The sequence below is a fragment of the Aethina tumida genome, chromosome 1, assembly GCF_024364675.1.
Source record: "Aethina tumida isolate Nest 87 chromosome 1, icAetTumi1.1, whole genome shotgun sequence".
NCBI lineage: Eukaryota > Metazoa > Arthropoda > Insecta > Coleoptera > Nitidulidae > Aethina > Aethina tumida.
The window spans coordinates 43,861,315-43,887,606 of NC_065435.1; the positions used below are offsets into that span (position 1 = coordinate 43,861,315).

The following is a 26,292-nucleotide window of genomic DNA, read 5'->3' on the forward strand; positions in this document are numbered from 1 at the left end:
AATTTTGGCTGTTTATTTAATAACAGACATAAATATATTTTGGTAGTTGACTTGTACTTGTACAATCAATCTAATAAAAGTTAGTTGTAAACCAACAAAAAAAAAAGATAAAGATTATATTTATATCATTGGATACGAAACCATGAATAGCGGGATTTTGTTTAGCTTACTCATAAATATTCATACACGTTACGTCTAGTTTTACTCCAGCCGACCGAATAAATCTGCACAATAATAGATATTTAAATCAAGTAGTGGAAATGCGAATGCATTTGGTGCAATTACTTAATACAAAAGTGCCATTAATCCATTAAAGTCATAAATAAAAAAGTTTGATGTTAAAAAATCCGTCCGGAGATAAGGATTAGCCACTCGGATGTAATCATCATTATGAGAGCGGCCCCTCGAAAAATGCCACGAATGGATTTACCTTTTCCCGTCGTTCGGATGCAAATCCATCCGAGATGGAATAATAAAGACGGTGAAAAATATCAAGTACACGGTATTGTTATTCGGCGAATGGGCATAAAAACGCGAACTGCAAAAGAGAACTCCTTAAACTTTCCCTCCCGTTACCTAAACGAAGGAGCGTCGCGGAAAAACCGGGGGACGAGCAAATGACGAATATATGACGGTGACGCATTTCCAGACATTAGTGGGAAATGCGTTCCGTCTTTTCCCGTTTCCACCGCTGTTTTTGACATCGACGTCCTTATCTGAGTCTAGATGATCCGATGGTGTGTTGTGGTTTATATTTCAATTCCGGTACGGATAATTAGGTCTTTTCTGACGGGTCTTATGACCTGGTTATTATTATACGTCAGTTTTTATTATTCCGAACCCGGGTCACACAGACCTCCAATTATGTATGGCATTAAATACTTTTTCGCATAAATTTGCGAAATTATTTTTTTTTTTTTTTTGTTAATTAACTATGAGTAAAAAAATTTCTAGTACACATAAATTAATATTTTCATGCAAAAATTTTTATTTTACTCAATAAATAAATAAACGAATTTGTTTTTTTTTTTTCATATAACAAATAGGATCGGATTATACATACATGTATGGAACTCAGATACGTACTCGACGTGTCTGTATTTTTTGGTTTGTTAAAAATGCATAATACTGCATTCCCGGTATTTTTATTTTGACCGGATTACAAAATTAAATTTAAAATAGTATAGTGCTCTTTACCTCGACATGGAACTTTGCTATTTATGAATTTTAAAAATAAATGCAAGTCTATCATCAGTTCATATAAATGAAAACAATTACATTTAAAAATATACTGTATTTTAGTTTAACTGTAATTATTTCATTGTTAAAATATTGAAATATTTATAAGGTTATATGTTATTTAATTTTATTTAGCGAAATTTCCGTGATTTCGAAGCTAATTCCATTTATAGATTTATTTTATTAATGTATATATAGTTCCAGGAAGTTATCTAAATTTAATTTAAATTTAATTTTTGTTAAAATTAAATTAAAAATTTCATTTTTTCACCGGTTTGAAACAGGAATTCCTGTTAAGACCGTAACAAATTCTATCTCAAACTGATTATTTATAAATTATTCGTAATTTCTTTACATTTTGCCAAAATATCGTATGTAAAATGTCTCCTTTAAATAACACCCAGAGCAAAAACTTACGGATTACAGAAGAGTGGTAAATTGACATACCTAGAACAAAAAAATAAATATTAATTATTAAAATCTATAAATTTACCAATAAAACACCAATCGCAATTAGTAGAAAGTGACAATTCAATTAGAAAATTCTGCGTCACCTTAATCAAATTTTTTCGCAACATCAAACAAATAACAAATAAAAATGCGAACAAACATACGAAAAATTCCGACATACGAAGACGAGTAATTAAATTTAAAAATGTCACAGGAATCGTAACCGAAAAGACGATTTAATTAAAAAATTTTAAATGAAGCAAAGATTTTTATTACATATTTAAATTAGACACGTAGGATATTTGCAAATGCTAAATTCCATGTTTAAGTTTCAAGTTTACTTTTAATTAAAGACATTTTCTTATAATTAGGTACTTAAAAAGTATTAAAAATGTCCCAGTTCAAGATGAAAATGACTAATAAAAAGCATATTTTCTTTGTGCTACATTGAATTAATCAAACGCAACGGCAAAGAACATTATCCATCTTGAACATGAACGGTGAGTAGTAAAAGTTACAAGTGGGATTACGGAAATAAACATGTGACACAAGTCAGCTTAAATTTTTATTTTTATTGTTCCTCATTTACTGGTGGACAGCTGTTGCGGACGAGACCATCATTTATCTTAGCGGACGTATATTGTCACCATTTGATTATCACAAATTTGAACATAAGTTTTTGAAGACACTGACATAATGGTTTATTTTGTGACCACACTTTAGGCGACGACACGTAAAACTTTTATATGTCCAAAAGCCCATTTAAGAATTATGTCAACTGATGAATTTGCATAAATTTAATTTAAAATAAAATATTACTTTTTTATAAAATAGTTCCGTTGTGTATGTCTACTGTTTGCATCTGTGATCTAAATTTAATCCGGCTACTTGTCCAATGTACTGACATTACTGAAGTAGAACAAAACTATTTTCATTCCTAGCTCATGATAAATATCCCCCCAGTTTTCGACCACGTAGCTATAATTTCCACACTGACAATGATTTAGGGCCGAATTATAAAAAAATGGTCCATTTATTGTTAGTAAATAATTATATCTTTCAGTCTTAAAACTGAACTTCCTTTGATTTACGAAAACGAGCTGAGGACATAATTTGATTTAAAATATGCCGTAAAGTTTGTTATGTGTACGGAGTACGTTCATGTAACCTAATCAGTATCTGTTTACTTCAAAAAGACCACTTCATCAAAATCAAGGGTTGTTAAGTTTAATTATCTACTCGAGATATTGATTAATTTTCAATTTTATACATGATAAGGATCATTAATAAAATGTTTTTCCTACCAATAGAAACTAAAATTGTTGATTAAACTTGGTTTTTACATTTAGAAGGTAAAAATAGGTGTGGCAGGTAAAGGGAATAGACACATTAAGCGGCGAATAATGGATGAATTTCCAATGTTCAATCGTATCCACCATGAGACCGCAACCTTATCAAGTTTTGGACACATAATCGATTACAATTAACAGCTCCACCAGCTTTACACAATCATCGAAATAACCAAAAAACTTACTGACGAATTCACAGCAAAATTATGGATTTTTTTCCTTTAATTAATTTTAAGAAACACAAATACAAAAAGTGTTTTCCTAGTAGAATTAATATTTAAACATTTGGTAATATAATACATGATTCACATTGTTATTTACGAAAGTTTTTTATTAAAAATCTTGTTGTAACCTTTAAAATCTCGGATTGTTGTTCTGCACTCAACGTTTTATAATATCACATGCAGAAGTACATATTTAACAAGATTAATATTGACTCGAATAATGGATTCTAAAAAAGTAATAGAGCTTGAAAAATGTAAACAGCATTGTTTTGTACAAAATAAATATTAACATATTCATAAATCTAAAACTAGCTACGTTTTACAAATCGATTTAATAGTTTTATTTTTCAATGTTTAAAGATAAAAATACGAATGTTAAGCGATGGAATAGATACAGCAAGTGGTGAATAATTGATGAATTTCCAATATTTAATCGAATCCAGCATGAGACCGCAACTGATAAGGTTTAGACACATAATCGATTACAATTAACAGCTCTACCGGCTTTATACAATCATCGAGATAACTGCCAAACGTGCCTTCGAATATTCTATAAATATCCTTTTTTTTACAAGGTCATAAGGTTTTTTATATCTGCAGGCCAATATTTTCTATGGATACTGATTTATGACCAGAACATGGACGCTGAATTTTCGATAATTTAAAAACAATACAAAATTCGAAAAATCGCAACCACGAGCTAGCAATTAACCTCTCATGCGGTACAATATTATGATTGTTTAAGCCCGTATCTGATTTACATTCAAAGAATTGCATTTTACAAAAAACAATCCAATCATGTTTTTCAGTGATTTCATGAACTGAACTAGATAAATAGTAACAGCAATTTTTTACATATTGGACTTTTTGTTGTCGCATTTATAACATTCGATTTTAGTCGTTTATAAATTTTTAATAACAAAGGTGAATGACTAGTTAATGCTAATAAACTGATTGTTGTGAACAAATATTGGATTTTTGTTTGAAGTATAGGCATCCATTATGATTTTTGTTTATAAAACAAACCCTGCGTTGATGAATTATAGAAACTACACTAACGAACTACAGTTAATGGTAAAATTTTCTCAAAGCTACAAGATGGAACCTGAATACAAAGTGCCAGAATAGGCACAGTAAGGGGGCGGATAATTGATGAATTTCCAATGTTTAATCGAATCCACCGTGAGACCGCAACTGATAAGGTTTGGACACATAAGCGGTTTACAATTAACAACTCCGTCGGCTTTATACAGTCATCGAGATAACCACTAAATGTGTCATTGAATTTTGCACCATAAAATCCGTTTATTTTTTCCTTAAACCTTCATATACAAATCATTATACTGAATTACTTTCAGTTGTACAATATGAAACAGGTGAAGAATAGAATTGTTGAAATTCCAATATTAAATCGAATCTACAATGAAACCGCAACTGATAAGGTTTGGACACATAAGCAATTACAATTAACAACGGTGCTAGATTTACACAGTTCAACGATTAAATATCGAGTAAACCAATCACATTTTGCGTTTACGGTGTGACCAAACAAATATCTGACCAACTTATTACTGTTTAAACGCAAGTAAAATATTAATCAATTATACAAAATAGAGACTGCAATGCCCAGTACGAGAATAGATGCACTGTAGTCCTACTAATTGATGAATTTCCAATATTTAATCAAACATCCCGTGAGGCTGTAATTGATAAGGTACCGACGTATAATCGATTACCATTAACAGTACATAGATTCGTGCACGACAAACACATGTATCCAAGTGCTTGTTTAAGTAACATCAAAAATAATATGCTCCCCCCATTAACATGGCGCGTATTAATAAGCAATTCATAACGAAAACTAACATTGAAAACGAAGCAAACATGAAACGAGTCCGACAATAAAACAACAATGGGGTGTTCCATTAAAGAGCACCCGTGTCCTTGGAAGTTGCGTCTCGACATCTTTTCCATATCGGCGGTCGCTTTGATCTCGCCGTATATAAAGTAGCGAAACATGCAAACAATAACTGGATTTTCCGACGATACGCGGGAGCAAAGTGAACATTTTTTTACGCCCAGACGGGGGATCAACCGACGCCATGTCACCATTTAAGACGCCGTTTTGTGTCGGTCGAAATGTATGCATCCCGGATCTGCGGAATGCGTGCGAAATAAAATGCGAGATTGTGTGGCGCCTTCCGTTCAAAAAAAATCCGGATCCCGGAGTATTTAATTGGGACGACACGCGGCTACCCACCGACTTATTCCCTTTAAGACGCAAACAAACTTGACCCATTACTGGGAATCTGGAACTAAATTAAGTCCCAATACATCGTGGAAGTGAAGTTTAAATTAAAATTAAGTCCGAAGTTTCGGTAAAACGTAATTAGAAATTTAACTCGTTTAATTTATGGTAAACTGAGTTAAAAAAGTTTAAGTGATACTCGAAACACAAATAAAATTAAAAAGTTTCTCGGAAAGTCCTGCACTCCAATTATTTACAGTGACTGTAGACCATTCAAATATTTGCATTTAACCGATTTTGCCGATTTAAGTGTTAATTTGTTAATAAAGAAAAAATATTTCGATTGCAATTAGGCACTTATACAGGAAATTTCATCTAATTAAGAATTTTTTATAAAACAGGATGTTTGAGAGAATCGAATCGTTTGTTTTTGTAAAAGATTAGAATGTAACATGGAAGTTTGTAATTTTCAAATTACTAATTTAAAACGCAAAAAAATATTAAATTAGATTGAATTTAAAATTTTTAATTAGGCTAAAAAATAAATAATATTATTATATCATCATTAACAAAGCTCCAATATAGTCATTTTAACCCATTAATTTCTATTTTCAACATTGAATATATTTAATTATTACATTTATATTATATTTTATATAAATTTAGTTGAATTTAAAATTTTGAAATATTTGAAATATAAAAAAGTAAATTTTTCAAATTAATTTCAATTTCATTTTTTCAGTATTTAATTTATATTTATATTTATTTATGAATTTAAAATTTTTAATTATAATTAAATATATTAAATGAAAAAAATAATAGTAAAATAAGATTTTTCTTGGCCCATTATAATTTTCATTCATTAATTTAAATTTAAAATAAGATTTATCTTATTATTTTATTATTAAAAAATTTCATATATATGTTTATTATTTATTAATTTAAATTTAATTTGCAGTTCAACTTTTAGTACATATTATAAAATTTTAGAATATGTACATTAATTATAATTAAAAATAAATAATTTTAATGGAAGATTTATCTTAATCACCTCATTATATGGAGACTTCAAACATAATAGTTTCTGTTTATTAATTTCAATTTATATTTATTTATGAATTTAAAATTTTAAAATATAAATATGTAAAACAAAAAAAAAACAATTATAAAATAACATTTTCCTTTGTCTCTATCATTTTTATTAATTAATTTAAATTTAAAATAAGATTTATCTTATTATTTCATTATTAAGAAATTTCATATATAATTTTTTTTATTCATTAAATTAAATTTAATTTGTAGTTCAACTTTTAGTGTATATAATAAAATTTTGAAATATATACTTAATTAGAATTAAAAAACAAATAAATTTAAAATAAGAGTTATCTTAATTATCAAACCTCAAACATAATAATTTCTCTTCATTAATTTCAATTTAATTTATTGATCAATATTTATCGAGATCTTAAAAAAATATTAATTAAATATTTATTATGCAGAAATTTTACATATTTACACATTTTTCTTCATTAATCTCAGTTTAACTTTATATTTTAAATAATATAGATTATTTGTAATATAAATAGATAAAAATTTTAAAATATGTTTTTAATTAGAATAATAAAAATAAATTTAAAATAAGATTTATTTTAATTATTACATTCTTAAGAGATATTACCAATTTTCATTAAATAATTTCAATTTAATTTATAGTTATGTAGTGCAACAATGTCCATACTGGTTTTGCTTTAATTGCTCCATTATTTTCTCATCTTTCACCTGACACAAATACGTTTTACTACATTATTTTAAGAATATTAAAATATTCAAATTTGAGATAATACTTCTTGAATATTCTGTTCATTATAATGGTTATAAAAAAGATTCAATTAAGAAAATAATTCATTGAAAAATTTGCATTATTTTTTATTACAGAAACTTCTGAATCTGGTTGTAATTAATGTGGACAACCAAGCCGAAATAAATTAACAAATAAAATGGATTAGGGATATCAAACCAAGTTTCAGTATTGCTTCGTCGTTTTGATTGAAAAGTTTGCCCGCGAAAGTTATTCTGACATCTCTCTTCGGCTGTAACGTAGATGCAAATTCTTTAGAAATCGGGCGCGATGAAAGGCCGCATCTCCTTTAATAAGTTAAAGCTCCAGATTCGCATAATTACGTTCGATTGGCTCGAACCAAACCCCAAGAGTATCCGTAAAAAATAAACGCCCGAGTGCCTTTTTAGATGTAAAAATAAAATATTCCGAGACATCGGAACAAACTTTCGATCAGATTGTGCCCGTTTTGATAGAAAAGTTTTCACATGAAAGTCAAATTAAAGTTTACCGACACCTTTCGTGGCAGATTCACAGATACAGTCGAATTGAATATGGGTGAAAGGCCCTCAGAGCAGCGTCCTCAAACGGTTCTTGTATCTTATCTAATGACCATCGGGGTCGGGTTCTGAATGTGTCTGGGAAATGGGATAGGTGGATTCGATAACTTTCCCCGAAACTATATTTAAATTGGTAAAGTTGTGTCTACATACAATTATGCCCGTCCACGAAATATATCGTGGTCACGAATTCAGCCAAAACATGAAGCAATATCTGATTGCGGGAGTAATATGAAAGCGCCAACCTAAACTTGTATCGTTGCAAGGTCGATTTTAAAATTTGGCACTAAAATCAAATTAAAGTTCGCCGGCACGTAAATTCACAGATACAAACGAATTAAATACGGGTGAAAAGTTCTTAAAGTTGTGAACTAAAAGCCATCTTGTATTTTATCTAATGATCGGGACTCGAACGTATCTGGAAAATTGAATGGAAGTTTGATAACTTCCTCGGAACTATATTTAAATTGGGAAAGTTGTATTTACAATAATGCCCGTCGAAATATGTCTCAAATTGGAGATGATAGTTAAACTAAACCAATTTAAAACTGATTCGGTGTCACAACATCTGGAAATTTCATTTCATTTTGAATCTTGTTCGATTCATTCGTAAGTGGAAAAAAACAGTTGCAAATGCAATGGGAATGAAATTGGAGTGACACTGACAATAAGTCGGATAGACGATTTCCCGTAATGCATCTCGATGTTGCAAAGTAACTGCAGCGACTGCGAGCAAGTCCGGTTTATTAATATCCAACAGTAATTGACATAAATCGCTAAAACTGAAAATAGAACTGTGTCTAGAACAAACTAGGAACGTGGACCGTTTTACGTGTGAAATTTTATACTGGCACGACTACGTGAATTGTTAAACGGGTGACATTTCCTGAGGCTGATGCTGAAACTAATGAAATAAAGACGACCCTCAAAAACAATAAAACGCTTTACGTGAAATTAAATTTAATGCCGGCTTCAAAGAAATGTGCACAATTTTTCAGTTTTATTATACACGTACCGGAACTACGATAAAATATTAACAAATGTTCTCTTTATGAAATAAATTATTAATCAAAGTACGAAAGCATTAACATGTTAAAAACCAAGTCATTACAAATGCATCAATATGTTAACATCCAATTTGGGATAAAAGCAATCCTAAATCCGCATCGTTTACTTATTCAGATTTGTCTTTCATCGAACTTCCATTAACGTTAAAGGAAATGGCAATTTGTAAAATATTAATTAATCCCGGGGATGTTTAATCAGCTCGCTGCTGAACACTCAATAGATACTCACAATTAGTAATAACAAGAAACGCGGCCGATAAAATATTTACAATAAGAAACACAAAAAGATAAAATGCAAAAAATAACTAATGGAAAAGCTCCGTCATTATTAGCAATTTTAATACGTTATTCAACTTTTAAATCCACTGTCATTGTGTAAAAGTCATGTATGAACAAAGTTAGACAAATTACAATACAACAAAAACCGTTTACTTAATTAACTCGTTTGAATTTATAACGTCTTTTAAAACGTCGACTTTTCAGTAAATGTGTTCATTAATGTTAAATTAATTAACAGAAAACAGAAGTTGTAGGTTTGATCAAAGAGAACACAAATTTTAAATTAATGTGTAAACTCCAATTTAAATTTAAAATCTGGGTATATTTTTAATTGTCCTTCACATTTGATGGATTTCATTAACGTTGTTAATTCACACAAATGCAATTTTGTACATAAAATTGATAATTACTGCATGAGAAATTACAAATAATTGCATTCGTTAAAATAATTGACAATCATTAAAAACGTTTAGTTGAGAAAATACAAGTTTTAATTGCATTTTAACAAAATAGCGCATTTAATAATTATTATAAATGAAACAAATTTACACCTTTATTTTGTAGCTAAACGAAATCAATTTAACTAAGGTTATAATTAAAACTAAACAGTTATTTTCATTTCAAATAATTAAAAAATGGGTTGTTTATTTCCTGGATTTAATTCTGTAATATCACATCTGCAGCATCACTTGTCGATATTAATTGCCAGCGACTGTTCCAGCATTCATTGTACCATTTAAATAGCACTGCAAACTCACTGATTAAACATTCTCCAGATTAATCTTTTGCTATCTAACGTTTCACTTAATGTTCATAGGACATTAACCAACTCTAAGTTATGCTTGAAAATTGCTTTTATTACGAATTGCCTGATAACAGGTTTATCCCTCCTCCTAATTGTGAAAGATTTTAAAATAAAACTTGATAAAAACCAGCATCATTTAATTATTTAACTTGTACCTACATATTTTCATACTCCTTTAGTCGAGGAGAGTATTTAGAATAATGACGTAACAAAAACAAGTCGTATTCAAATAAAGGAGTCTGAAATGATAATTTGCATTCATTTCCATTTCAATATTAAGACACTGCCATTAAAGTGCATACGAAATACGTCCCGGTCCCGTTCAAAAACGCCAGCACACGGGATAAAATTCCTGCTTAAATTCGCAACGATCCACCTATATTTTGTATATTTTATAACCGGCTTCCGGTTTACGGAGTCCGTATTTGCAATTCACAGTGCGGAGCACCCCAGTGTTTGCAATCTGCGAATTTCTCGGGCTGCAGCTTGTTAAAATAGATTTTAATATCAGTTATTGCGGAATGTAACCGTAATGATAAAAGGTTCCGGGACGAGTGCCGAATATTGCCCGGTCCCGGACAACATGCAATCCGGGAATTTAATTTTGGGGACCCGTAATCGCAGATGTGCCAACTGTGGGCCGGACACGCACGAAAATCGGTCCTGTGGATTTTTAATGGGGAATTGGTCGTAAAATGTGCCGCCGACATCGGGTCGGATGTTAAAATCTTTATCGTTCGGCCGGTGAATTTTTCAGCACATTTTCAGCCATGTCCGTCTTGTTGCCATTCAAATGTGCCCGACACACACGATACAAAATAACAAAAAATTCTAATGGATTGAAACGAAATAAAGACTCCCGTTTTATCCTCGCCGACGATAACCAACGGGTAAATGGTGCTCGGCTCGCTATTGCACACGGGAACCGTGCGTTAAAATCACTGCACAAACAAAATATTCTCAATCAGCCGAACACAAAACACATGCAGCCCTGAATACTCATTGATAAACACCAACGCGTATACCAGAATTTAGATGCACAATTGGAAAACTGACTGGGACTGCTGGTTTTATGAAAATTGTCAATTTCATCAGTTTTTAATACTTATTTTTATATACATAAACAAGTTTGATTGAAATCGAAGTATTTATATTATTTTTTGTAGTTATATGTTATACGTTTTATTTGGGATTCCATCGTTTTTCTTACCTCAAATTAAAAATACTTTTAACAGTAAAATAAGATTTATCTTAAATATTTATGGTGTATAATTTTATTTTAAAATCGAGATTACATTATACAGTGTGTTTGCCATAAAAGGGCCACATTTTGTTACATGATTTATTTACCACATAAATGGGTTTCAGATAGATAATCAACTTTGTCTGTTATAATGGAAATGCTGAAAAAACAAATTTTTCATAACTTGTATCTGGTTTATTGAAAAAGTTTATATACGAAATTTAGTGACAAAAATATTATTGCATGTAAACAGATTTGTAAATTTCCAATACATTTTTTACATTCTCTTGAGGCTGATAAAAACTTTCATTTATTCATGCTCGAATCGGAAATAATGTTTTTTTTTTTCGTAAAATTTACAATATTATTAAAAGCTTTTTGTAGTTAGTTTCTTAAATGTTTAGTACCGCTGTAAACCTTTGAAATAATGTTTTATAACCACCATAAAATTATTAATAGAATTATTGATAATATGATAATTAATTGTTTTTATTTTTAAATTGTCATCACCTACACTATTTTTGCTCTTCTGATCTTGTTATTTTTCATAGGTGACAAAATTTATTTTTTATAGCATTCTTCTAATTTCATTAAATTTGTGTTTTATTAAAACAAAATTTTTATACATTTGTCTAACATAATTCAGTACATGCTCCACTTTAATTGAATTTTTCATGATGCTATTTATTACTCCTTTGTTAACTTTCTATATTTTATGCTTTATTTTTATTTTTAAAATAAATAAAAATGGGTTACTTAACAATAAAATAAAAATAATTTGTTGAAAGATTCATATGATTGTCAACAAATAATATTATAATGCAGCATTACTTTTGAATAAATTAATCGAAACCTTTAATAACAATAAACAATGTAAAAACTTTTATATACCATTTAAAATAAACGAGGTACAAGTTATGATTTTGAAAAATTTCCAGTTTTTCTATTGTAAGTTGATTATCTATATAAATTTAGACTTATTATAGCAGACACTCTGTATGTAATTAAAAAATAAATTAAAATATCTTGTGCATAATTCACTTTTTAAAACATTTACATTCTATTATTTGTACCCTCTGTTTAGTACATACCGAGAAAATATTGGGGTAAATACCAAAAAAATAAATAAATTACAAATGGAGAAACATTTTTACTATCATACATAAACATGTGCCACTGCCAGAGCAAAACACTGTTAAAAAAATTAATTCAACGTCGCATATGTTTGCACCGGAGGGCACAGGAGGTATTATAATAAACCCTTAAAACACTCGATGCTTCGGCCAACCCCCAAGTTTATTACAACAACACCTGATAACACTGTCCTGATCACTCGAGACCCGCCGCGGCGCTATCAACGTGCGAACAACGGAGATATGAGACTTCTAAACCCCTTAATTCATTCCGACGAAATATGTTGTAATTGCATAAGCCGGCTATGTAAGGGCGGATATATTAAATTTCGCATGAAACCCCGTGGAAAATGACTCTCGTGTTATGGATGGTGGGAGTTTCCAGATTAAAATTTTTAGGGAACATGAAACGTTCACACATTTTATTGGTCCGTATACCCGTATTCTTATGTCTGAATTACACGTATGGGAATTTTAATCGTATGTTCCAAGTTTAACGGTAAAAGCCCCGGAACAATATGTTAGCGGAATTAAAATTATTACTTACACAAAGTTGGGTATTTTTAAGTGCGTACTAAAGTATATTGTCATGACTAAATTTAAATACTACATCAGAAAACAGTGACCGGTACCTGTTTGTTCCGGAGTCTTTGATGTTGGCCCAGTTTGCAAATGTTTGAAGCTGTGAACATGTGTTCAAAAATGCTTTAAATTATTACTTATTGAGATATTTTAAACAATTGTGATAATATAATTTATTTATAGAATATTTACTAAACATTTCAAGTACACATCTATTAAAATTCCAACGTTCAATTGAGTTAAATAACAAAAATTGTTTTTCAAATTCACACAGGTTCTATTAATTTCAAAATCTGTTCGTTAATAAAATAAAATGTCATACTTTTAAATTTTAAAATCGAATCCTGTTTAACAACTACTAAAACATTTTACTTGTTAAATAGTAAAAAATGTATTTCGATGAAATTACAGTTTGTCTATAAAATATAAAACGCTGATAAAACATTCATCGTACAATTGGGCTATAAAAATATTTGTTAAAGTGGAAAATTAAATAGCGTGTAACGAATTTATTCAACACCGAAAAAGATGAAACAATTACACGCATCTTAAAAAAAACAGAATTGTACAAAACTCTCATGCTTATTTATAAATTAACCTCCACCCTAAGCTGCGGGTCAAAAATGTAATTATCTCATTCATCTCCTTAATCTACGAACACAACCGAGACCGACATAAACCTCTTGTTCGGCTATTTCTGTAGCCCCCTCCCAAGTAAACTCCGGTGCACAGAATTAAAGCGGAACCCGATCGCCCAAAAAGATTGTTATATTTTGGGCCGACCGTGCGCCGAATTAAAAACGCCGTGCCGTGATATTTTAATTTTGAAATTTCGAACGCCACCTGCTCCAGTCGTTACCTCAGCAGTTTCGAGACAGGTGGTAAGAGTGGCACGTATCTGGTGCTGCCGGAACGGCTCCTCCTCGAAGGCGTTTAATAACACGCAGATGCTCCGCTTGTTCCTCGGGCGTCGCGACGCGCCGCACCGTCCTGCCAGCTCCGTGTCACCCGCTTTAATATCGGTTATTGGGTGTTATTTTTTCGAACGGTTTCGCCCCACGTCTGGCGGCCCACGTTTTATTCCCGTTGCGGGTGCCGAGGGCTGCGGATTCCGACGTGATTGGGCCAGTGGATTACTGTGAAACTGGCTGGGCTTTGGGCCTTTATTTATTTTAGAGAGACTCAAAAAGTCCAAGCATGTTTTTAACAATTTCTTTATCATTATTTTGATTATAAATGTTAATAAACAAATTGTAGTCAATTTTCATCTACAATATTTTCTAATATGAAGTATGTTTTTCTTTTAAACTTCTCAGGTTTACTCTCAATTTAGTAGTATTTTTCTAATATTCACTAAAGAATTTTTTTAAAATCTTGATGACCTTCAATTTTAAGCACATTTTTGCAATTTCTTATTATTATTTGTTTTACAATTTAATATTTATATAAATTGATCACAAAATTTGTTTTAGAACTAAATGATTATTTATTAAAAATGAAAATTGTAAGAGTAGAATTGTAATAAATGAAATAAATCAATAACAAATTAAACTAAAGGCAACTTAAAATTTATTTTACAAAATAAATAAGAAATTTTGTTCCCACATATAAAATGAAAAATACACCATTTTTTTAATATCGAGTAATTCTACATCTGCTTCTATTACGTGGCATATTTCATATCAGGTCATCCAAATAATTTTGATCCAAAGCGTCCCATAATTATGGAAGAAATTGTCTTAATTCTCTGACAGTATGAGCACGGAGCCGGTGAACAATTAATGATCTTCCAAGTATATCCCAGACATGTTCTTTGCAATTCAAATCAGACGACCAGGTTGGTAATGACTGCCGCTCAATTTGGGCATTTTCTAACTGGTTGAAGACAACCCTAGCTCTGTGCGGTCTATCGTTGTCGTCTTAATATGGAAAATTTGGTTCCAAATTCTATCGACAATGTTCAACAATATATCGATGATTATAACTTTATTCTTTGACTTGGAGGTCTCCAGACTCGTACTGACCTTCTACCACTTCAAATCTGCTTTCATCCGTAATCATCGCAGTATCTTTAATTCTCTTTCCTCACATTAAGCTAATCTCGCTGCTCAAATAGGCAGCCTGGAGGGCTCGTGCCTTATGAGTTTCCTGGAACGGAGTCCCACAAAACTGTTCTTGGACTTATATGACGTCCAGTAGCCAATATCAGACTTGTCTGAGAAGTGTACAATTTCTTATTGGGTCATCTCGTGTTCCTCTGACTAATAATCTTTCCCGATCAGATGGAACTCTTGGTCGACCTTCTTTAAATCGATCTCGCACACATCTAGTCTCTATAAACGGTTGAAAGAGTCTGTACACTACGAATTGGTCAATATAGCGGCCACATCAACTTATTTTGAGCCAGCCTGAAGCACTCCTACATAACGATGCCAGTCAGCTTCTGAGAAATGACGTCTCTGGATGATTTTAAGAAAAGGCAGTAGGAAAAGTTGTCAGTTCTTGAACAGAGTTAAAATCGACCTCGTTACTTTTTGTCTAAGGTTTTATTGTTTTATTTATTTTAACGTTTTTATTCACAAATGATCAACATATACAGGGCATATAAAAATGTATGATTAAATTTATATTTTGGAAGAAATATGTTATTATCTTATCTTTTTTCGACATTTTATGTTTATTAAACATTTTTTATTTTTAAATTTTGATTAGTGGATTTAAAAAAGTCAAGTTTATTTTATACAATTTTGTGATCATTAATGTAAAAAAATAAATATTTTTATATAAATGTTAATCATAAAATTTTTTTTTCAATTTAAATATCTAATTTAATATTTAATGAAGTCCAATTTACGCATTTATTTTTTATCGAATAACAAACGTTAAATATTTAAGAGATTGCCCAAAATTGCATGAAATTCGGAAATCGCGTTTCCTTTTTAACGTCGTACCCTCCGAAAGTAACTTTTTAATTTGGGCCCGGCACCGGAAAATCCGCGATATAATTGGACCCGTCTACCTCAACTGTCGTCAATATTGAATTTCGTCCCTAAATTCCAACTAATTACTTCACCAACACGCTTTACTTTAATACCGCCACATCATATTCAAATGAGGCCTGTAACTTTTTAAATTCCCTTTCAAGTATTTCCATCCCATCAATCATTTTGTAATAATAATTATTGGGTGTACTAACGAATTTAATTGTTGAGTCTTAACCTGATTACAAGCACATGAAATATGTAATTCAGAGCACGGCTATTAGTAAATATTTACTGCCATGTTCGACCACCAGTTAGCATTGTTGTTATGCCCGTCCCGGCTATAAATCTAGGTTGAAGTTTCGGTTAAACCTCCAATTTGCCGTTGTACATTAAGATGATCGTCAACATGCTCCAACTTGGATAATGGTTGTTGGTGCACGAACTACGCCCGATGGTCGGTTTCAGTTTATCTGTCTGTCAGGTCTCACCGTATACTTTGGTAAATCAACAGGACTTTAAGTAAATCTGAACAAGATCGATCGCAAACGATGGTTTTCAGAATGGATCTCGTATTATCTGCTCGTTAGTTTAAAAGTTTGTTGGCGGGAAACAAAGTAACCGGCTCTTATTCTAAACTATGATGGAGTAGACTTTGTATCCAAGTTGAACGCTGATAAATTCAAGAATTCCTCGCAAGACCACTTTGTATTATTACAAAAAAAAAAAAATTAGACGGTAAGCGAAAACAATTATATTAAATTTACAGCGTTATTTTATAACTCAAGAAAACATTTTATTAACTCTAAAGACTTCCTAGAGCTGTTTTCCAAGACAAACAAAACTATTTACTCAAACATATACTCGGTTAATGTAATTACTATAATAAAACGGAAATCCACTTGTACACAAGAACAAAAATAGAAGGTTAGTAATCAGTGGCAAGTTCCACAAACAAATTATTATTATTATGCGTTTATTGAATATTCTATTCATATTCAAGCATTTGCCAAGTTGTATTAATTAACCTGATATTTGCTAATTGCTTTTCCTTGTGTTTACCGTTGTTTCCATTAACTAAGAAAACAAAGACAACTTTTGAGACAAACTTTGCCATGAGGTGAAATTACACTTAAATCCAATCCGGCCTCCTCTCTTACGCACGGGGGATTCGCCTTTCATCTTCCAACATAAACATGTTTAAGGGAAGGATGAGTTAAAAATATGAAACATCTTTGAAACTCGATTAAAATAAATTAATTACTCCTACATTTTAATAAATTAATAATGAAATAGGAAAAGAGACTTTCTGAATTTCTATTGAGGAAATGAATTAAGATTTCCTATCCTTAAGATATTTTGGAATAATAAAGTTACATGACATGTTTTTTTATTATTTTCCTTTATTGCCCTTTTTGAATAGAAATGATTCTTAATACGTTAAAAGCAGTTTGTGATAAATATTTCGGTTTTGTGTTCCTTGTATGTTCACTTTCGTATTTATCTTTCATGTATAATGCTAAATGGCCTTAAGCTGCGGCAATAATGCAAGAGGCCGGGTTAGCGGGTTCGAAGCGGATGTTAAAATTATGAGTGACTCACTTGGATAGTGGATGTGGTTGCTGGCGGCTGGAACCGTAGGCTTGTCCCGGCCCATCTCCTCGTCGGATTTCATAATGCCCCCGACCAAGTCACAGTCTAGGTCCATCGGTTCAGACCCGGGCCACTCCACAATGACTTCCCGCGACGATGCGGATCAAACACAGCGGGACAGAGCTACTCTCCACCCCCGTACCAAAACTCCCAACTCACACAACTACTAGGTACGGAATCGAGGAAGAACTACTCGAAATGTACACGCAAACTCTCGTCCAAGAATCTGCCCGCCTTGGTCCGATATCATGCACTGGTTAAGTTTCTAGCTGTGCGGTGAACCCTGCAACATAAAGACAAATTTTAGGAGGATCCCTGAGCCAGACTTCGGGCAACCGAGAAAAAAAAAGGCCATCAAAGTGCCGGGACATGTGCTCGTTGCATGTCTGAGAGGTTTTTTCACGAAGGGTTCTTTCCTTTCACTTCGAACTTGACCGGATGGGATAATCAAAATGTAATTATTTAGCCAGCCAAGTTTTTAGCATCTGCTGCCGTAGGAAAGTTTGTCGACGAAAGTATCTTGACTGGCATTAATTTTGTCATTACCTCGGAAATCGTTTCATCTTACACCGTCGCAAGTGGTCAGTAGGCAAGTGTTCACTTAATCAATTAATAATACCGAAATCAAACAACGTTATTTACTCAAGTCATCAACGTCTCTGTTTATATTGAGCGAGTGGATACTCCGGAGCGCTGCCAATTAGGGCGTACGTATAAAATTCAGAGAAAACCACGCTAATTAGTAATTTTTAACCACTGCAACATGACCGGAGTCTATTTTCGTATGTATTCGTCTTTTACCTGTTAATAATGTATGTTAATGTTGCATACTTTCGTTTTAATTCAGTTGCCAAGTCCAGTAGATAGTACATCTGTCTTCGGCCTGCTTATAAAATAATGGCATGCTCTGTTGGGTTATTTTTAGACAAAATGCATATAAAAATGTTAAAAAACTACGATTCAACTGCCAAAAATCTAAATCTGATGATTATTATTGGAATTCACAAGCATAACAGTAAACAAAATTCATGTTATTTTCAATATTCTTACATGTGAGAACTATTATATACGTTACATTACGTATACATTAGGTAAATTAATTTTTTCTTGGTAATAAATTGCGGGAACGACCATTCAATAAAGGACAAATTCATACCACCATTTAACGCACCCTTAACCCTTCTTATTTAATGTTCAAGAAAATTGGATTGAGGGTATAATCTATGAATTTTTGATGGAGTTTTTAATATGTTTTCTGACGAGGCGGAGATCCTTACCATTAAAATAGACAATGTTATTTTTATTCCGGAATAATATTTTCTGATAAGCTTGTACTTTATTTATGATAGACACGACGTAATATAATGGGTTTATAAATAATTCAATCGTGTTTGATGAATATATCACTCTTAAAGTGGCACGGCTTCGCATTAAATCATCCTGTTTGCTCGGAAACTTAAAACTTTCAAACACTGCGCAAAAACATGAGCATCTGTTCGAAACATCAACATAATTCCATCCTGCCGGAGTCAAGTTTTCTCCTGCATTGTCTCCATTCTTAGAACGCGACATGTTATAGTCATTTTTGCAACTAACTTATTTGCAAATCTCTGCAGGCGCAGTTTCCTCTGAACTAGTTCGTCGTTTATGCTGAAACGTACTCTAAAATGTTTTACCCGAGGTGTAATTTGAGAAAGAAAAATTGCCAAACGGTATATTTTCCAGCATGTGTTGCGTCTTTGAAAGAGGAGAGAAATACGTAATAAAAATCACAATACAATATACAAGTAGTTGGTGCAGCGATCGTTTCATCTGAAATGGTGAAACATAATGAGCAATAAGTGGCAATCTCAAACGCAAGTTTACACTTGTGTAAAAGTAGTAATGTAAACAGATAATTGAATACGAAATTATGGTTCAGAAACATTTGCGCACAAAATGTACCTACAAAGAATGTTTGTTTATTCATTTTGATTATCAATCTAACCGAAACTTCTGTGAAATTATCTTAGCTTCTCAAACAAATTACAAACTTTCAAATCTGTGCTTAGCACGGTGTGCTAAACATATGTTGGAAACATTTCTCCTGTGCTCAGAATGTTTTTGACTTCGGTCGGGGCAGTTTTATTTAAAGTCCATTAACGTTCACCTCCGCCCAAGAGAAAAATTGTTAATCCAAATGTTGTCTGACGTACTCAAGTGTCCTTTAGTTTTGAAAGAAAGCAAAATAATACAAGAAAAAAAAAAACAAACACCCGTTACCGCCAAATGACCCGGAAATGCAGGACTCAATGGGCAATCAGTGTCAATCACAGCCACGAAACATTTCTATTTACTCCCAATTGGAATCATTTCTTCAAGACAACTAGCGGAGTTGCTTATATGGAATTTAGTACGAAGCCGTTTCAAGACAACAAAATCCCACTGAATGAAACCTGTTCGTTCAAATAATGAGTTGACAAGCGGTTGTACTATTTGTAGCAAAGCAGTGTGTACAGAAAACTTGAAACTTTCAGACGCAGTGCACTTTTCCAGACTTAAGTTTTCTTCTGGCCGCGGAACGCCAAAATGCCCGTCGATTTACCGCGAACCGATTTGCGGCACGGCATACTTCACGATTGTTTTGCAGTTTTGGAAGCGGCATAATAAAATCAGAATTCAACGTACCGATTTCTGGCAAATGAGTCGACGAAAAGCTCGTTCCGTAACAGATAAAGGATTTGATGAGCAATCAGTGCCAATCACGCAAACGAAGTTTTCTATTTAGCCCGAAGTTAAATCGTTCGTCGACGACCAGTGTTGGGAGATAATTGGAGGCAAATCTGACCGTTTTATTCTACCAGGATTTATTAGAATGTTAATTTGATTAGTGCCAATTTAATATCACTCCAACATTTTCTGGCGACTCTTTTAACGTGCCCCGTCAAAAAAAAGACCGGACAATAAAGTCGGGCTGTTCTTTTTTTTTTTTAATATGAAGCGAACCCAACTCTCACGAACTAAAACTCCGAATGACATTTGAATAATCCAACGCGTTTCGAGTATCTTTCCTGTTCGCACTCAAAATGTCCGAAAACAAATTAAACAGTTGAAAATTGCAACGTTTCCATCAAATTAGGTCATGTTAATTTAATATCTGCGTGTGACCAGACGAATTTAGCGTGAATTGCATCGAAATTTACTGGTCGACGCTCGTCCAGTTTCTGTGTCCATTAGTGAAGCGTTAAACATTTTTTTTTTACAAAACAAAATATTAGTTGCGGCCAAATGTATTACTCATTTGCCGCCGCTAACGAAACAATGTATTTTCCTCGTAATGGGTTTTTTTTTGTTAATTTTACGGCAATAGAGCCAGATGCGACCGTGCATTAACATATTTTGAATTTATGGCGGCTCGCTGTATTTTTAACGACTTTATTTAGTTTGCAACAATTTCTTTTTATGTTGAAAACTGGAAATTCGGCGAACTGTGCGGCCAAAAATTTCCACTCGGCGTTTGGTGGTAATATTTTTGTTGGCAAATTTGCTCCTCCTAGGAATTTAATACAGGGGATCCACGTATAAAAACCTCATGAAATAATTTAATAATTTTTATATTTTTCTTTTCCATATCTTCCCTTATTATCTCTTGGGTCCATGGAGGACAACGCTCATGTTTAATGCAGTTTATACCTTCTGACTGAAAATCGATACGCTGAAGTGTGTGAATTGGTGTATATAAAAGAAAGGATTTGCTTTCGCACACCAGCTAAGACTTAATCTCAAGTTACCTAAACAACATGTTTCTCTAACAGTTAATTCCCAGCAGCGTGTTTCCCCCCAGAGCAACTGTTAAGAATGAATAATGATATTCATAATTTCAAATGATGTCAAACATAGATGTAAAAGGGTACTATGTAAACACAACTTAGTTTACATTTAATTTCCTTTTAATGTAGCACAAGCCCCCAAAGAGCGCGATGATGAACAAATCCTACGCCTATAGGGTTTGAGAACAATAATAAATTTTAATATACTAATGTAAACACACAATTATTATTTAACTCCCGCATTAATCCAGGTATTTGGATGAAGGAATTTTAAAACGCGCTCTCCAGCTTCAAAGTTAACGTTAGAAAGGAAAGAAGGTTATTTGTGTAAAATTTACAAAAACTGAATCTGATGGAGTGAGGATCTGAAGTAAAAGGCTTCCAGATTACATAGATTAAATGAAGTATTGAGAGCACTTCAGGAACTCTTTGCCTGAAATGAGATACATTAACATTGAACCCACTACTTCGACACCTCAGCCCGTTTTATTTATTTTTGTGCCATTCTGTTGGATGCTCTGATAGCATTAAGTTGTTTTTTATCCCACTTTGAAATAAATCGGTTCCATCTCGTTTATTTAAAAAAATCCGTTTTCATATTTTCGCTCTTTTGTGCACACGGAAAATTTTTGACTAACCGACACAATTTCAAAGCGTCATTAACGAATTTATGTAGGTACTAATGGAACGGGGACTTAAAGTGGAACGTCCGGAGAGTTTTATTATAAAGAATAAAAGAAGCTTGTTTACTTGAGTGCATTACACGAACACTTTGCTTCAAATGAGGCCTATTAACTGTGAGTCCCACGCGTTCGACAACTCACTGAGACCACATTTAATTTATTTTTAGTATTTTCAGAAAAAACATCAACCTATTATTTTTTTGTGAGATAATGGCTAATTTAACACCCAGTAAAAAACACACGTTTAGATTCACATTTATAAATTAGGCCAAAATGATTTAATTTTAATTTGTAGAGGGTGGTAAACCAAACATGTCAATAACATTTTCGATGACTTTACTATAAAATTAATTTTAGCTTTAGCCGTTGTTTTTCTTTGTTTCAACTACCCTGAAAATTATAATTAACATGTTAATATCCTTTAGAGGTTACAACTTAAAATTAAACTGAACAAAGAAATTTTTGATTGACTTGCCAAAGAGGTTTATTAAAACGATTAAGACGAGCTTGTTTACTTGCCTCATAAACTTGCATATTTGCGAAAACTTTCTGCGCAAGAAAACTTACTCGTTACACCAACCGTACAATTTCATTTATTTTTCATTGGTATAGAGCAATACCCCACTCACTTTTTACATTCCTCTTCGTGGCATTGAAATGTTCCTTTTTATACTTATTCAGAGCATATTTTTTTATTAAAACACGAGGCTGAATGGCCGTCTTAAAGGATCTGAAGGAATCAATGTGGGCATTATTTTTTATTTTCCCCCATTCCGCTTCTGCGATCCCTCGCGCCCAAACGAACGGGAATAAGGAAAAATTGCGAAACACATTGAAAATAAGTAAAACAAAATGACTAATCAAAGGAGGCATTCGAATTAATTATGAAATTTCCTTTGTAGCGAAACGAAGGAGGGTTGCACGTAATTAGGGTTTAATCGTAGCGAGGAAACTTTTATTTCGATTTGCCTCAGATTTAATTTCCTCCACTTCCTTTAAGTTTTACAATTTGAATATGAAAACGTAACCCATATACGTAAGCGGGAATAATCTTTTAAAACATTAAATGCACCCGAAAACTCGACGGAGAACGGGGGGCTTAAAGACAGTTGAACCGGAATGTGGTCCTAAATATATTCCGAATTTCCCCATACATCCCGGACGGGATTAATTTTGTTTATTTTAGATTTGCCGCCGGTGCCGCAGTTTTCTAGGGGGGGAAAAATTAACGTAATTTGCCCATCTCTAATTAAAATATGCATCAGGTTGCATATCTGGGCCCCAAAAACAACATTGCCATGTTTATGTAGGTCATCTGAATTTTAAATTCTAACGAGCGCACTTCAGCCCCGCGAATTATGCCGTTTTTTTTTTACGCCGTACTTTGCGGGCAATGCTTGTCTTGTATAATTGCTTCGTGACGGGGTTTTTGCCCTTTTTGCGGCCGGTTCGGAAATATTTACTGGTTTGCTATCAATTAAACAAAACGTTGTCCGCGTACTTGCGGCGAATTTGCATGCAGGAAAATCAATTAGGCTGAAAATTTTCCGGAAATCGTTAAATATTGAACAATTTATCGAGCTTAGTTAACAAGTTGTCAAAGTTGATAAATTAATTTCGAAGTTCAAAGGTGGACACAATACTCACACAACCTGACTCTATTTTATCCCTTTATGATGGTAATTTGTACATCAAAAGAATATTTTATATGAAAATCCTCTATAACAGGTTTGTCTGGTAGAAATTTATCCGCATAAAAGAATTTTAAAACAATAGTAAATGTTTACTTTTCAAATGTTGCTCAACGCCATGATCAGAATAATAATTACAATAAAATAAATGACAGGCTAAAGCCAATCAATGGTGCAGGATGAAAATGCATACTTACACCATTTAAAATTCACCCTTTTATCCGTCCGTATTTTTAATTAAAGAATATCAAGCATTCCGACGTCTATTATTTTCTCTGTATGTTTTTATTTCCTTGCAACGGGATATACTGGAGTACTGCTACATAGACGTGAACACTCAAACGATATTGGATGGAATATTCTGCAGCTTTAAAACAATTATACAATCCACGCTAAGCACAATATAACTCTATTTAACAATGCAAACTTAGTAGTTGATAATTTCGCTGCTCTGGGATTAACTCCCAATGCTTTACATTTACAGATAATTCTGCTATTATCCGGGAAGGGCTTTTGCATCGTACGGAGACACAGGGACAATTAAAAATTACTCTTGCTAGCTTTAATCACTTCGTGTCTGCGAAAAATAACTGGATCGAGTAAACCTACTTAACTACCAAGACATGTCTAAATGCTAATGGGCTAGTTATCACGATGCTCCCAATAAATGTGCTGCAGTTATTCTTATTAACAGAAGTAACGGTCCATTGTTCCCCGGAATTTGTTGAAAATTTTAATCAACTCCTTCCATCAACGGGTATCTATCATTATTAGTAACATAAAACTCTCAGACAAAAAAGAATGGCACTCCACGTTCGAATCGCGGTAAACAGAGCACAGTGCTTTGATGTTCATAACGTGGAATTTATTTGACACGACGTACTTCATTAAAATAATGCAAGCGAAACCCGAAATGCGTGCCTGCATTACGCCGGCATCGTGTTTGTTTACCGGATATGCTAATTCAATTGAGTGGAAGTTCGCAGTTTTGCTTGTTTACGAAGAATGCCGTTAATGGATGATTAAATGAAAATCTTTGACGCACATTTTGCGTAACGTCATGCCGTTTCAATTATCTAATTGTCGTTTGCTGGCTCCCGAAAAGCCCGCTAAATCAAAAACGCTAAAACGCTTTATCGGAAATTGCGATTAGCGGCTCCAGAAGTGGGGCTTATGTCATCGAAACGCACGAACAAAAATTAAATCATTTTGCGGCGGCCATGCGGCATTTCGCCGATTGCGAGCTAATCAGTCAAACAAAGGAACAGAATAATTTCATGAATACAAACAGAAAAACAAACCGTGTTTACAACCGTAATCCAAACATTCATTGGAGTGTGTGTGTGTGTGTACGCGCGGATAATTAACATCAGAATTTCAAATTGGCCGTAAACATTTTTGGTGTGCTGAAAAAAGGATGGTTGGTGTGGTGGCCGAACGAAAGGCTCCAAGCGAGGCGTGAAGAAATCGTCCTGGCGATCGATTGCGTTATTTTAATGAAGTGTGCAAGTCATACCGCACGAATTCTTCGCAATTTCTCTTGTTCGCTTTAATGCCGAGAGGCTCAAACTGTCGAGTTCTTCTTATATTAAATTATGTTTTCCTGAAACCTTATTTTTTGTGGCTCAAAGATATTTTATTTTAGAAATAACATCTTTGTGTTTTTTACGAATCAAGTTTAATGGCAATATTTATATACCGGGGCCACAATATTTATACTGTTTTGTGTTAACAGTTAATAATATTTTTTTTATTCTCATTCATATTTATATTTATCGACTACAAACTTGTTGAAGTTAAAAAAACAATTATTATATGAATTAATTAATATTAAAAAACACATACTTTTAATTAGAAAAACAATTGATGATGATGATACTCTTTCATATATTTAATTTTTTACTTTATGTTACAACTGAGGTATGACAAACGAATTTATGAAATTTTGAAAACTAATTTACTCACCCATATCTCTCAACTCATTCATCATCAACAGAAAAAATGGCAATTTCTCTTTTGCTTTTAATTGAAAAAATTTTAAAAATATATTAAATGATTAAATAAAGGTTAAAAATTTGTAGAACTTAAAACTAATCTCTTTAGCTAATTCAATTCCTAAAAATTTTCTGTTCTATCATAAATCCCATTCATAATTGAGAAATAATGTAATATCAAATATTGCAACTATGAAATTTAATTTTATCACTCATCCTTCATGAGATAATTTATAATTATAAATATAAAATTGGCCATTTAAACTTTTTCCTGTTTTTATGTTCTTGTCTAATTGAAATGAAAATTTGAAAAATACATTATATGATCAAATAAAGAACAATCTCATTAAAATTTTATAAAATTTAAAACTAATATTTCAATTAATCCTGTTATTTTTCTGAAAATTTTGGTTTACTCGTAAGCTCTTTTTATAAATGAGATGTAAGTAACAATAACAAATATGA

At 32.4% G+C, this 26,292-nt stretch overlaps 1 protein-coding gene across 2 annotated transcripts in view; it reads right to left on the minus strand.

Annotated features, from left to right (window-relative positions):
* LOC109605121 (KH domain-containing, RNA-binding, signal transduction-associated protein 2) overlaps nucleotides 1-26,292 on the minus strand; it is a 175,443-nt gene that overhangs the window by 123,851 nt on the left and 25,300 nt on the right. For both annotated transcript variants that reach the window (XM_049970563.1, XM_020021697.2), the window contains exon 2: nucleotides 17,600-17,933. In XM_049970563.1, the coding sequence (XP_049826520.1) occupies nucleotides 17,600-17,705 (106 nt within the window). In that variant the 5' untranslated portion in view covers nucleotides 17,706-17,933. The remainder of the gene's footprint in view (nucleotides 1-17,599; nucleotides 17,934-26,292) is intronic.